We start from the raw sequence: 15,927 nt of genomic DNA, 5'->3' as shown, positions 1-15,927 counted from the left end.
CCCTGAATTTCCAAAACTCTCATTTAGGCCCTCACTTTAGACCCTTTTAACCTTAAACTACGTCGTTTTGTGTCATAAAATTAAACACCTACCCAGCCAAAAACGACGTAGTTTAATGTTAAAATAGTCCAAAGTGAGAGAAAACCAAAGTTCAGGGAGCCTAAATGAAAGTTTTAAAAATTCAGGGAGGGTTTTTCAAATTGGCTGAAAATTCAGGGGAGCTTTCTGAAGTTTTCCCAAAAAAAAAAAAAAAAAAAAAAATTGATTTGGCACTTGGGGGTCCACCCCCAAGGGCCATGGGGGTGGCCGAAGCCACCCCAACTGGCCTATAGGGGTGGCCGACGCCACCCCTAAAGGCCCTTGGGGGTGGCCGATCCACCCCGTTGGGGGTGGCCGAAGCCACCCCCATGGCCCTTGGGGGTGGATCGGCCACCCCCAAGGGCCACCGCTTGGCCTTTGGGAGTGGCTTCGGCCACCCCCATGGGCCAGTTGGGGGTGGTCGAAGCCACCCCCATGGCCCTTGGCGGTGGTTCGGCCACCCCCAAGGGCCAAATCAATTTTTTTTTTTTTTTTTTTTTTTTTGATTTGGCCTTTGGGGGTGGCTTCGGCCACCCCCATGCCCCAAAATGTGGTGGCTGGCCACAGGGTGTGGCCAGCCACCTTTTTTTTTTTTTTTTTTTTTTTAATTTTTAATTTTTTTTTAATTTTATTTATTTTTAAAAGTAAAATAATAAAATAATATTATTTTTTTAATATGCCACTTGGCATGTTGATGGCTTTAGGATTTGTAAGGAGAGATCTCAACCATCAACTGAATCCTCTCCAATTCATTTTAGACTGAGAGGATCCTTGTGGCCATCATGCAATCCAAACTTTGAAAGTCATGCTTTTTCATTTATGGTCTTCCGAAACATTTCAGTTGTACAAGCGAATTTATGGGTAAAAATAAATGAATGTAAATTTTAGTCTTTGTCAACTACAAACGTGGAGGCACATTGCTGTCAAATTGAAAATTCAGGCACTCATCTTTAATGCATTATTCATCACATATTTTTGGAGTGAGGTTTATTGGATTACATGTTATACCTGGTGAGGATTAAAATTAAAATTAAAATTAAAAATTAAAAATAAATTGAGGAATGTCCTGGAACACTATCAAGTTGTTTTAGGGTAGCTAAACCATATCAAACTGTGCTCTTTTCTTCTATTCTTCTATTCTTCGACCCCAACTATTCTTCTATCTTTTCTTTCATTGCTCTGCTTTTTCACACACACGCACAGAGCAAAGACACACGTGTGTACACACAAGAACCTCGGCCAAATCGAAACACTAAACATCGCCGGATATCTCTCCGGCGATGTCGTCTCCAGAGATTGCTCCGCCGACCGGCGCCACCTCTGATTCTCCGCCTCCGCCACCGGAGTCTTCTCCTCCTACTCCTCCTCCAGATTTTGCTCCGCCGACCGGCGCCACCTCTGATTCTCCGCCTCCGCCACCGGAGTCTTCTCCTCCTACTCCTCCTCCAGAGATTGCTCCGCCGCCCGACGCCCCCTCTGGTTCAAGTTCTCCTCCTCCGCCGCTGACTATTGGGCCGATAGTGGGGATAGGGATAGGAGGGTTAATTGTGCTTGTGGGCGTGTGCATTTTCGTCATTTTTATTAGGAGGAGGAATCGGAGGAGCCGACGTGATAATGTTCACTCCGCTGGTCCTCCACAACCACAACATCCTAAAAGTGAGGTTCTTGTTTTATTTGTATGTTTAATTTTGTCGTAATTTTTAGTTTATATTTATTTGTTGTCGTTTTGCCTACTTTTTTATTTTATCTTATTTTTATAATTGCAAGGCTTTGGCTTATTTTATGGACTAATATAGTTCCATAGTGAAAATTCTATATATGACACCAAACGACACCTATTTTGAATGTATAGGTGTTTCACACAATTTATGCGGAAATAGATCTAACCTAATAATTAATAAACAACCAAAAATATATGAAACAATAAACAACATAGATATTTTGGTTACGAAGATGAAACTAATTAGAGAACTCTCTAAAAGTAAAACCTCTCTGGGGCAGCCAAACTCAAGAAATCAACTAACTCAGCAAAAGAATAAAGGATTACACGACGTTCACACTTACAAAACCTTTGCAATTGACATGATCTTGTATAAGACAAGAGGCCCACTTGCCTTCTACCGCAGTAGCCCTTTTTAGAAACAGCTGACACAATCCTTCTACGTGATCTACCTTCACCGGAACTCCGGTTGACTTCACTTCAACAATCAACAAGTAAAAACAAATGATCACTCTAAGAGAGAGAACATATTCTCTATATCACAGACTCTCTTAGCACAAGACGGCGAATTCTAGATGCAGAAATTCGTACCTCTCTCTTCCTATTGAGATGTATTTATAATAGTCCCATCATTCCTAGACCTAGGAAATAGTTTATATTCATTTAAAACTGTTACAGGTACTCGGCATCCGGACGAGACAACAAAATACAGCCAAAACATGTTTTTAACACATGGTCGTCTGCAATCTCGTCCGGACGAGATTGCACACGAGCCATTCCGCCCAGCTTCGTAGTCTTCTCTTTATGGCCCGTTTTGACCCAGTAAACATTGGAATTAGCTAAACCTTGTGAAACATGACTTTGTAGATCATTGAGTTAGCTTTCCAACGCTACAAAGATTGCTCCAATCAGAGGCCTAAAACTCAAGATATGACCTTTTTAGTAAAAGTCGTCCGGACGGGATTCAGACGAGACTGCAGACGAGGCTCTCGGGAATTCTTGTTTATCGAGCTTGTCCGGACGGGATTGCAAACGAGATTGCAGACGAGGCTCTCAGGGAAAATAGAATTCTTCGAGCGTCCAAACGGCACTTCTTCTCTTCCAAACGGTAATTGAATGGATGATGAATCTTGGCACTTTTGGTCACCATTTTGCTTACCGAATTAAGCCAACAAGAACTTACAAACTCCCCCTTTGGCAATTCGGTGACAAAATCAATCGGACGAGTCACCATCATCTCCCCAATTTTATACTCCCCCTTTTTGTCACAAATTGACAAAAGGTAGCATGTTTCCTGAAACACTCAACACAAAAACATCAAGGCATATGTGGAACAGGAAAAACAATAATCAAGCATTCATGATCACATATAGGAAAATGCATGAAGATAATGCAAGATCATGAATAATAGAAACTCCCCCTCAATATAAGACTTAATAATCAACAAGAAATTTTTTTTAAAAAAAAAAATTTCTCCGCCTCAAAAGTCAAATGAACACACATGATATACACATCAACAACTCATGTATTTTAGCAATGAATATCCCAAACATACTCCAAATATGTAAAATATACATGAAACTAGAAATGGCAAGAAACTCATATTGTTTAACCCATGCCAAGAAAAATGTTCAATTTTAACCAATGCTTGTGTGCTGTGTGTGTAAGCCATTCAATGAGAAAAAGAATACCAATTTACACAAAGAGGAGAAAGTTTCACCAACACGAGGTTTTGACAAGTAAATTCAATCAAAAGTCAAACCTTATCATACTAGGGCCTAGCCACTCTCATCCAATACAATCCTCTTTTGAAAAAATAGCACAAGTTTGACACAGTGAAAATACATTCCATAAGGAACATGTTCTTTTAATTTTGTTTCACTATTTCGATTCTTTTTCTCTTTGAGAGAGTGTCCTTAAACAATTGGTGCTTTATACGAAAAGAAAGAATGTAGGAATTTTTAAGCCCTAGGTTCAACTAGCATATGGTCAATTTGAAAAAAATACGACTAGTCAAAAACACCTCATGTAGTTACCTAACGTACCTCACTTTTAAAAAATTTCCTCAAATTAAGCTTAAGTGTGCATAAGAATTAATCATAGGTAAAACATACCACATACGTTCAAGCTTTAGGTAACCACAAAAACAAGTCCATTGAAACAATTTTTTATCTCATGCATATTTAGAATATTCAAAGACGCAAGAAATAAAATCCAGGAAAACAACATGAGAGATTAATGGACTATCTGGGTACATAAGACAAAAAAGAGAAAAGAAAAACAACCAAATTAAAATATTTTTGTCTTTTTGAATTTTTTTTTTTTTTTTTTTTTTTAAAATGCACACAAAACAAAACATGTTAAAAGAAACAAAACACAAACAACAACAAAAATTTAAACAAAACAAAACAAACACCCAACAAACTATGACGCTAGGACACAAAAGTATATATATATATAAGCAAAGTTTGTCCTAGGCATACAATGTGCCCACCTAAACTAGGTGAGTCCAATACCACTCCCCCTCAATGGGTGAACGGTATCAACCTTCTTAACCCAAACTTTCTTCATTTTGGGAACAGGAGTGCGACTCTTGTCCAAGTCATTTAACTGGGTGATAACACCCCTTAGCATGTTGAATAATTCCTCATGACTAGCCCTAGAACGAAAGTAGTCTCTTTTTAAATCATGATTATTCAACTGAAAACAATTAGGGCGAATATGCCCAATCTTACTACAATGATGACATGTAGGAATGAACCTTTGAGAATGTTGGTTCCTTGGCATATGAGCACGTCTCAGTGTAGAACGAGACACATAGGAATCAGTTAGAATTCCCTTACCTTTCTCACCTCTTGAAACTGGAGGATACATTTCCTTCTTCTTAGTCAAGCTTTCTTCTTTACAAACTGGCTTCACAAAAATTAACTTTGAAGGAGAAGCAACATTAGTAGAAGAAACAGCAGATTTATCAAAGCCCAATCCAGTTCTATAAAACGAATGTTTCTGGTTATGCAACATGTGATTTAGCTTTTCACTAGAGAAGGTTTTCAGATGATTTCTTGACTTATTAAGATCATTCTCTAAGGATTTCACTTTGGCAATTAACATGTGATTTTCAGACATCAAAGTATTATGAATAGCATGTGAATCAGTTAAGGTAATAGAAAGTTGATCATTTTCAAGATTAACTTCTTTGAGTTTCTGCAAGTGCTGCTTATTCAACTTCTTCAATTTAATGCATTCCACATATAGATCATTATAAGCATTTTGCAGAGTTAGACTCACTCAGTTAAATGCCATGTTCACTATCTAGAGATTTAGACTCACTAGCCTCATGTTCACTATCATAAGAAATCCCAAAAGCTACATAATTAGCAACATTTTTAGCTTTTTCCCCATTATCTGACTCATCACTTTGAGTCACATTAAAGGCCTTGCCTTTTGCAGTTATCAAATTTTCACAATCAGCACGAATATGACCAATACCACTACATTCATGACACTTACGACCACGAGATAATTTATTTTTCTGATTTTCATCATTTTTGCCTTCATAATTATCTCTAACCTCATGACTAGGATTCACAGAATTTTTTGATTCCCTACTTCTAAAATTTCCATTGTTTTTGAAAATTTTTTTAAACTTCCTAGCAATAATAGCTATTTATTTATCGTCTCCAGAATCCTCATCAGAATGAACTACAGATTTACCTTTAGCAGCCTTGATCTTAAGAGCAAGATTTTTTGAGCTTTTGGGCTTAGGTAACATGAGTTCAAATGTCTGAAGAGAACCAACAAGTTCCTCTACTCTCATTGTCTCTAGATCTTTGCTCTGTTGTATAGCAGTAATCTGAGGTATAAACCTCGCAGGTAGAGATCTTAAGATTTTCTTTATTATCTTAGCATCAGTCATTTTCTTTCCAAGATTAATAGTAGAGTTTCTAATAGTGCTAAGCTTAGAATAAAAATCATCAAATGTCTCTTCCTCTTCCATCCTAATCTCTTCAAATTGAGAAACTAACATCTGAATTTTTGAAGCTCTCACAATTTTAGTTCTTCGTGAGTAATTTCCAATGTTTCCCATGCTTCTTTAGCTATTACACATCGAGAAATTCTTGAGAATTCTTCGATGGAGATAGATGTGAAGATGGCATTTAACGCTTTGTCATTCGCAGAAGAAGCACTCTTTTCATCCTTTGAAAATTCAGCAATTGCCTTATCAGGATTAGTCCATCTAGATTCAACAATATGCCAAACGTCCACGGATTTGAGATATGCTTTCATACGAATTTTCCAAAACGTATAATTGGATCCGTCAAAGACGGGAAGTGAGTTAGGTGCAACTGTGTGAGACATATTATGTGGAGTCTAGGATCACACTCAGGAAATTAATCCAAACAGAGTGAACCCGCTTTGATACCAATTGAAAATTCTATATATGACACCAAACGATACCTATTTTGAATGTATAGGTGTTTCACACAATTTATGCGGAAATAAATCTAACCTAACAATTAATAAACAACAAAAAATATATGAAACAATAAACAATAAGCAACATAGATATTTTGGTTACGAAGAGGAAACCAATTAGAGAACTCTCTAAAAGTAAAACCTCTCCGGGGCAACCAAACCCAGGAAATCAACTAACTCAGCAAAAGAATAAAGGATTACAAGACGTTCACACTTACAAAACCTTTGCAATTGACACGATCTTGTATAAGACAAGAGACCCACTTGCCTTCTACCGCAGTAGCCCTTTCCAGAGACAGCTGGCACAATCATTCTACGTGATCTCCCTTCACCGGAACTCCGGTTGACTTCACTTCAACAATCAACAAGTAAAAACAAATGATCACTCTAAGAGAGAGAACATATTCTCTATATCACAGACTCTCTTAGCACACGACGGCGAATTCTAGATGCAGAAATTCGTACCTCTCTTTTCCTATTGAGATGTATTTATAATAGTCCCATCATTCCTACACTTAGGAAAGAGTTTATATTCATTTAAAACTGTTACAGGTACGCGGCGTCCGGACGGGACAACAAAATACAGCCAAAACATGTTTTTAACACATGGCCGTCTGCAATCTCGTCCGGCCAGCTTCATAGTCTTCTCTTTATGGCCCGTTTTGACCCAGTAAACATTGGAATTTGTTAAACCTAGCGAAATATGACTTTGTAGATCTTTGAGTTAGCTTTCCAACGCCACAAAGATTGCTCCAATCAGAGGCCTGAAACTCAAGATATGACCTTTTTAGTAAAAGTCGTCCAGACGGGATTTAGACGAGACTGCAGACGAGGCTCTCGGGAATTCTTGTTTATCGAGCTCGTCTGGACGGGATTGCAAACGAGATTGCAGACGAGGCTCTTGGGGAAAATAGAATTCTTCGAGCGTCTGAACGGCACTTCTTCTCGTCCGAACGGTAATTGAATGGATGATGAATCTTGGCACTTTTGGTCACCATTTTGCTTACCGAATTAAGCCAACAAGAACTTACACATAGATATAGGTATTTGGTCTTTATGCAAAACGCTATCTTGTTTTGAGAAAAAACGATGGGGTGGTATTTAAGTTTTCCAGGGAAATTAATTGTGTTTTTGATTTGGTTAGAACTTGAGCAATCTTTTTTATTTTTTTTTATTTTTTTTATTTTAAATACAGTATATTGAGATCTACCGATTTAGAACTAATTTTTGATGATTATGGCAATGCTCCATGTTGCTTTGATAACTTGGTGTTGAAACGCCACATGAAAGGGAATAAACCTTTGGCATTTTAATAGAATTTTCTGGGTTTCGTACGACCCTCTTAGATTGTCTTTCATATTGAAGTAGAGATTTGGGATCTGGATTTTGTCATGGAAATGCGCATTTGGTGATAGAGTAAAGGTCTTTGTTTTTTGTTAGAGCTTAATTATGGAACTTACTTATGTATTCTGACTAGAAGAGGATTATTGTTGTTGGATAATGCAAATTTGACTTGGTTTTGTGTTTGTGACATGCAAGTGCCCCTTTCGTAACTACTAGGGTTGACAACATTACTCCAAAAATTGGCCAATTCAGCTTCTCAAAAGTCATCACTTTATGACACTTACAGACTTACAGTTCTCTTCATAGTTCTACTGATTTCATGTTTTACTTTTGATGGTGGCCTTCTAGCACCTCTTTCGGTTCTAAGGATTTTTATTTTCTACTTCCTACTTGTAAAGTTTGAATATGCCAAGGGCCACATTTTTTAATTTTTCATTAAAAACACATAAGTTTATCTAGAAAAATCATATATGAATAATGTAATAAAATATCTCCTGCCTGCTCTAGTCAACATACCATCTAATTCACGTATGTCAGAATATTCGGAGACTTCAATGTATGGCTTGGATTCATATGTATATGGTAATTTGATGATATATTTGGATTTTGGAGACATCACTTCATCATTCTTGTCTTGCATTTTACTTTCATCCTTTCTCTTAATTAACAAAATTGTATTATCAGTATGAGTAATGCTACATACTACACCCCCATCTCACCCTCATTCCATTGGGTGATGTAACAGTGGCCATCAGCCCCTATTAAAAAATAAAAAATCTAATGGCTAATGTGTATTGTCACATCAGCCCAGTGAGATGGGGTAGGATGAGAGTGGAGTATGTTGAATTACTCTATCAGTACATAAGTAACGACTCACGTCAAGGAACACCTTTTTGGATATACACATACAAAATTTAGAGATGAGCAAAAAGCATAGTGTCACATACACACTTAGATATAGACAATAAGTTTTCCAAGTATTTTCTCCTTGATTGTCCTGAACCCACCATATTAACCATGTAGGGATTCCGCCCCAATTTTACTTACTAAATGTGCGTGAGTATGTGTTTTTTAAGTATTACTCCCTCTGTCCCACAGGCAACTATCACTGAAGCTTAATTAGGGATTGAATTCAGGGAAGATGTGTGTATAAGGTAACCAGAAAACTATACGAATGGCAGTCTACAAAATTGTGCTATACTGTGTTAGGCCTAGTGGTCATATACCTCGGAGTTTTGAAGTGAAGATGATCATGAAAGAGAAAATTTTCAGCCCAGTATTTAACAATCTCTGGATATATTTATTAAACTGTATACCATTTAGTGAAGGCCACAATTATATTTTGAACCTTATGGAAAAAACTAAAAATTGATACGCTAGAGTTGAAGTTAGTATTATGAGTCAACTTTGCTACATAACATGATTGACAAAGTTGTGGTTATCATCCTCAAAGGATTAGGTTTCCAGTAAATTGACCAGCTGACAAACTATGGTAGAGGTGCCTGAGAGAAGTTTCAGGTGGGTGACATCTATAAAATTGCCAATTGAACAGTCATGAAAGTTTAATGGGGGTAAGAGCCTCTTTATAATGCCTTGAAACTGCAGATTATGGAGGAATAAATTTCCTATGATGGTTGTTAGGGGTAGAGTGTCAAGCTATGATTCACAGTAATTTGGTTGCTTGGTCTAAGAATGAGTTATAAAAATCCAACAAAGGCAAGGTTGGTGACTCCTTTGTGGATTTACGAAGTGAAGGCATGATTAGATGGAACTGTGTATATTGGTTTTTGATTTGCAGTATGAAACTGACTATGATGGAAGATCACACTGCTATATGTCTCTCTGCCATGAAGGAATTGTATGTTGAAAGCCTTTACATGCCTCATAAGGATTTGCATTCAATTGTTCATTTTCTTTTCCCCTTTTTTATCATTATGTTTTGGTTGGACAATGGATCTCATTGAAGACATTATATTGTTATTTCAATTTTATAGGAGATGCCAATCTACTTGAATTTTATGATGTAGTTGTTATGTATTTTGTGACTGCCACTTTTTGTGGTATCTTACCATGCCTGCTCATTCAGCTTCTTGCTGATCTTGGTTTCTGCAGATGACCCTTTTGGTGGCGCACCTCAGCATTGGCAACAAAATGCTTCACCACCAAAAGATGGTAAAGTAACATCTTTTCCCAAGCCAACTTCTCCCCCTGGAGTTGCATCAAGTCTTCCACTGTTACAAGACTCCACTCCTCCTGCACATTCTTCGGCAAGTAGTAGTTTGAGCTATGAGAAACCAATCCCACCACCTTCCCCTGGCTATGCCTTAGGTCTTTCACAAAGTACATTTTCGGCTGAGGAATTAGCCATGGCAACAAATGGTTTCTCCACTTCCAACCTTCTTGGTCAAGGTGGTTTCGGTTATGTTCATAAAGGAGTCCTTCCTAATGGGAAAGTGGTTGCAATTAAGCAGCTGAAATCTGGCAGTGCACAGGGAGAGCGTGAATTTAGTGCAGAGATTGAGGTCATTGGTCGTGTCCATCACAAGCACCTTGTTTCACTGGTTGGATACTGCATTTCTGGGGCACAGAGAATGCTTGTTTATGAGTTTGTTCCAAACTCCACCTTGGATTTTCATCTACATGGTAAGTCCTTTGACTGACCATATTTTGTGTCTCATCTATAACTTGGAGTTTTCTTTTGGGAATTTCCTTTCCTTGAGATAGGTTGTGATGCATGTCCTTTGAACGATTAGAAGTACTATGGGAGTTAAAATAGGATTAACCTCCCACCCCCCAATTTATATTGGTAGTTCTTGGGTATCAAATATATCTGCCTCTTATGTTCTTACAAACATAATTTTTCTCTTTGCTAAAAGGATAGAGCAAAAAGTTATGCTTTCCCCAATATAATTCTTTGTTGGTTCCAATCTTTACTATTGTTTTGATTGGAATATGGGAACAGGATATTTGTTGATGCAAAGAGACAGCTTAACATTCTTCATTAGTAAGCCAGTCAATCATTATAAGATTTCTTGAGATAGAAAGAATGACAATGAAAAAAAAAATTTACATAATAAATCTTCATAAACTTATAAAAAAGCTAAACTGAGAATATCTAGAGAGAAGAATTAAGAATTTACTAGTAGCAGTAGTAGATGCAATTAAAAAAATTATTTTTAATAGTATACTTTTGAAATAGATGTTAAATAACAAACTTTCATTGAGTTAATGTACAAATCTCTATGAACACATTTTTTTTTTTTTTTTTTCAAATATAGTCAAAATATAAGCAAATTTAGCAGATTATATATCCGATATATTGTCAAGGAAATAAAGAAGAAATGAAAAATCTTATGCAATTTGAAATATCATTTGTTGATTTAGTTTTTCAAGTGTTTGTTAGTGGTACAAGTCTCTAAATGAGTATTGGCTTAAATGTGAATTGATTGAAACTATTGGTATGGGAGACAAAGAGCTCTTTTAATTCGAGAAGTGTTTTTTTTTACATCTCTTGTACATATGTTGTTCATCTACGATATTATGTCAATGCTGCAGTTGTTATTGATCAAGAAGGAAATCCCAAACGAACTAGAATTTTTGGTGCAATCGCACCGGAATTGAGGCAATTAAATTTCACTAAAATAGTTTCATTAGCGCCTGAAGTACTATAAGTATAATAAAGATGAGACTATAATATAGTTATAACATTTGAATAAAATAGATAAAATTAGTTAGTAGATTTGTCTTAGGCATATATCTTTAACAATTCATAAAAAAATATATATAGAAAGAAAAAAAAAAAAAAAAAAAAACCTGGTGATTATATCCAAAATTTGGGGGCAACAATAATTTTAATTTATCATGGGTAAAGACACCATTGCTGATATAATAACTTCTATACACAATGCTGACATGTAGGTCCCACAACAATGGTTGATTTGCAAAAAAGATGGACCTCATATATATGTACAATAGATGTATGTGTAGCATCTCTTTTAATTAACCTATGTAAGAAAGACATTGTAAAAATAGCCTATTTGGTTATTCAAAGTCACATGCATGTCATATCCTCTGGTTGTCATTTCAATTAGGATTCAAATAGCGATCCTCTACTCTAGAGTTTAATGGTTAGTTGGATCACAAAGTAATGTTAGGATTGAGATCGAGGTTTCTACAATTTGATTTGGGAGTAACTTTATTTGTACTTCACAAACTACTATACACCATTTTATTGTAGAAAAATGACATTGCAGGAAAGGAGAGACCAACTATGAACTGGCCAACCAGAATGAAAATAGCTCTAGGCTCTGCAAAAGGATTGACATATCTGCATGAGGACTGTGAGTTTCCTTTCTGTAGAATCTTTACATTGCAAACCTTAATAATTTTTTTTTTCTGGTTTTAGGTTCACTCTCCTTTTGAGCTAATTTTAACTTCAGGTCAGCCCAAGATTATTCACCGTGACATCAAGGCAGCTAATATTCTTCTTGATTTTAACTTTGATGCAAAGGTAGGGTTTATTAATTTTTTAATATGATTCTTGGTTAAGTTCCAAATATGTATATGCATGTCAGTGTCTGCAAGGGAGACTCAAGAAGGAAAACATCACAGATGAAAATTCAGTCCAGCAGCCCTTAATAATTGCAGATAAAAAAATAAGAATGAGTCAAGAATGGGAAAAGATTTGTTGCATCTTATTCTATATGTTCGATTTGCTTAGAAATTAGAGGAATAGAAAAGAGGGAAACATTGGACTTTTTTAGGTTTTTAGTAAATATGGATCACTAAAAAATGTTATTTTTTGTCTAATTGTGTGTATTTTCTTGAATGTTGTGCATGTGTTGATTAAAATTTGCTTGAATTTTTTGTACTTCTGAATTCTGTAAAATGTCTCTCCTTTAAGCTTCAATCTTCTTTTTTTTTTTTTCCTACCTGCATTTGTTAATTAAATTTGAGCTTTTATATATATATATATATATTTTAAAATTTATGATTGATATTCATATTCTATTACCTCTTTTAGTAGGATTGGACACAAATTCAAAGAACTTGCAAATGTGAAGTAGTTGCAAAAGCTTTAAATTATTAAATATATACCTTGTATATTTGTAAAAATATTTGAATAATATTACTTATCAAAAACTATTTATATAATATTACTCTTGTGGAATATTGGAAGTTGATTGAGTAAGCATTGAGCATTTCTTTTGAGTTATGATGATTGATTAACTGATTATGTGAAATAATATTATTTTTATTTGCTAGAAGATCATTGAGTACAATTAACATTATTGATATTAATTTTCTTCTTTTTGTACATTTGAATTTTAAAGTTGAGTAGATGTATTTTTGTACGTACTAATTCAGTTATATTACAACTTTTCGACTTCGATGGTGCTATAAAAAACATGTTTCTGTAAGAACTTGAAGATTAATTCATAAATCAATAGTTAGACGATACATTTTTTTTAGATTTTAATTAGATTTTAATTCAACCTAATTTCCTCCCCTAAATAAACTCTTGTCTTCACCTAGGGTGTGCGCGCATTTACTTGTGACTTTTTGCTACTCCATCTATATCTGCAATTGAGTTTCTGAAGTTCTAGATTTAAATCCGTGGGGATTGATCATGGCTCAAAATACTTCCAGAACAAGCTGCCATGACCATTAAAATTATTGATTCTCTTTTGCCTCCTCTACCCACAAAAAATATAAGGTTTTGCTTGTCATTTAATTGCCTAGTTGCTTTTTGCATATGATGAGTTATATGGAAAAACTTCAATTTTGTCTGGTCTTGTCTAAAATTAAATTCTATGATATGATAATGGAACTGGATCTTTTGTTCAGGTTGCAGATTTTGGGCTTGCCAAGTTTTCATTAGATACTGATACTCATGTCTCCACCCGGGTAATGGGAAGCTTTGGGTAAGATCCATTTCTGTGTTGTTTAGACAAAGCTATGGTGCTGCCATGAAGTCTAGTTTTGAAACAGTCTAAATGCTTAAAAGCAATGATGGTTTGGTTGCTTCATTTTCTTATAATTTTAAAATCAATTGTTTATATCTTGAATGAATCTCGTATTCACCAAATGCAGTTACTTGGCTCCGGAGTATGCTGCAAGCGGAAAGCTCACTTATAAGTCAGATGTCTTCTCCTTTGGGGTTGTACTTTTGGAGTTGATTACCGGATGCCAACCTCTTGATAAAACTCAATCCTTCACTGATGATAGCATGGTTGAGTGGGTGTGTATGCTATTTCATAAGCACTTTTTAATAATTTCTCATATTTATGGGTGTAATCAGATGGTCATGGGATATGTTTGCGTCATCTTTTGGTTCTTGAAATATTGAGGAACAACCCTCTGTGTTAAGAATTTGGAAAATCTTTGACGGCTTTGGGGGAAAAGCAGAAGTTCTTCCATTATTCTTTCACGGTGTTCTATTGGGTGTGTTTGTGTGTATAGGTGCATGTGTGTGTCTGTCTTATTGATTTCAGGTCTCTTTTCTTTTTTTCCCACATTATACATCCTTGTGAGAATATACACTGGCCTGTACTTTAACAGCAAATGTTGCTCTTTTAAACGAACGGACAGTGGGAAAGAGTATGGGTACCTACTAGAAATAGTTGGCATTATAACTTGGGGTATTAAATTTTTTTAATTTTTTTTGTATGGAATTGTTGATATCCTTTCCCATACGTTCATTATGCCCTCCAGCACCTGCGGACACGAGGATAATTCTAAAGTGCATTTTCCTGTCTTTTAGGCAAGGCCTTTGCTCGCACAAGCTTTAAAAAATGGAAAGTTTGATGCTCTTGTTGATCCGAGGTTGCAGAATGATTACAATTCTAGTGAAATGGCACGAATGGTTGATTGTGCTGCTGCTTGCGTGCGCCATTCAGCTCGGCATCGGCCAAGAATGAGCCAGGTAAAGTCTATCAAGGTCTAATTTTGAAATAATAGATCTCTTTGTCTAATCAATCAAAAACCAAAATTATAGATGAAGCTCCTTGGCCCTGTGTCTGTGAACTGTATATCCAATATTTGTTTGTGAACCTTAAGGAATATAGGTTTGTTCAAATTCACCAGCACATTTATGGAATTGAGATATTCCAATTTGAAAATTCTTAAGCCAAATTATTCTATATGATGGCATATGACCCTAATACCATTCTTGATAAAAGCAGATAGTTCGAGCTTTGGAAGGCAGCCTTTCTCTAGATGATCAAAGTGAGGGAGTGAAACCTGGGCACAGCAGAGCATTCGGTTCGTTTGAGAGCACGGATTATGAGATTAGCCAGTATAAGGAGAACTTGAAGAAATTTAGAAAGATGGCACTAGAAAGCCAAGAACAAGGCACTAGTGAGTACAGTGGACCTAGCAGCGAGTCTGCTATGCTCCATTCTGTCTCAAGTAGCGAAGGCCAACAAACTACCCAAGAGATGGAATTGGGAAACTCAAGAATGATGCCCAAGATTTTGGTTAAATCTATTGCTTGATGCTTCCAGTTTTCTTGTAAATCCGCCCGCCTTTCTCCCCATTATTAATGTTGCCTATTTTGCAGATTATTATGCCACCACGAGAAACAAGAGTAGAACCGATTTAACTGTAGTTTTAATTAATTTTTGACAAAAAATAAAAAAATAAATAAAACCCTGCTTGATTTGTTGTAGCTGTTCAAGTAGCATACTTTGTTCTTCAAAATGTCTTCTGTAATTGAATGGTTGAAACCTTGCAAACAAGATAATGTCTTTACGGTTGATCCTCTACACTGAAGCAACCGAATTTGAGTTGTGTAGATTTTTTGGCTCAACTGATTAGAGTTGGCAAGATGTTGCATCAACTGCTTAATTGGCAGAATATTATCTGTATGTGCTGTCATTTCTTTCTTTCCTTTTTTCCTGATATAGTTAGTTAATCTTTAAATAGAATGTTTTTTATTTTTTTTATTTTTTAATGGTTGGACAGCTCTATTGAGAGGACGATTAGGACAGAGTTGAATCTAGGCTGTATAATTCTTATGTTTAATGTGATCCAGGTTGTCATGTTCACTGTTTTTATGACGTGGCAGTCATGCAAGGAGACTGTCTTCTACCGTTCAAATCACGCCTCATTCCTTCTACTTAATGAAGCAAAGTTGTTAATATTTTTAGACTGAGTTGGCAAGTGGCAAGTTCCCCACACTACTTGGGTTTGATAAAAAAATGGATAGCATTCAATTAAATGCTTGAGATTTAAAGTTGGTGCATTGATATTAAATAATGTGTATCGTTAGATTCACTAACTTTAAATTCTGATAATAAAATATATAT

The 15,927-nt window shown here is 35.9% G+C and overlaps 1 protein-coding gene across 1 annotated transcript; it reads left to right on the top strand.

Annotated features, from left to right (window-relative positions):
- The first annotated feature begins 1,128 nt into the window (after positions 1-1,128).
- Positions 1,129-15,487, top strand: LOC132187804 (proline-rich receptor-like protein kinase PERK15). Its single transcript, XM_088517928.1, is given in 9 exon segments — positions 1,129-1,734; positions 9,731-10,261; positions 11,872-11,958; positions 12,058-12,128; positions 13,466-13,542; positions 13,712-13,859; positions 14,382-14,543; positions 14,803-15,061; positions 15,064-15,487. Coding segments are annotated over 9 exon segments (1,749 nt in total). The 5' UTR covers positions 1,129-1,358; the 3' UTR covers positions 15,102-15,487.
- The last annotated feature ends 440 nt before the right edge of the window (positions 15,488-15,927 follow it).

Source organism: Corylus avellana, chromosome 6, assembly GCF_965113065.1.
Source record: "Corylus avellana chromosome 6, dhCorAvel1.hap1.2, whole genome shotgun sequence".
NCBI lineage: Eukaryota > Viridiplantae > Streptophyta > Magnoliopsida > Fagales > Betulaceae > Corylus > Corylus avellana.
Note: the sequence above shows the minus strand (reverse complement) of the source record. Positions and strands in the feature narration are given on the sequence as shown.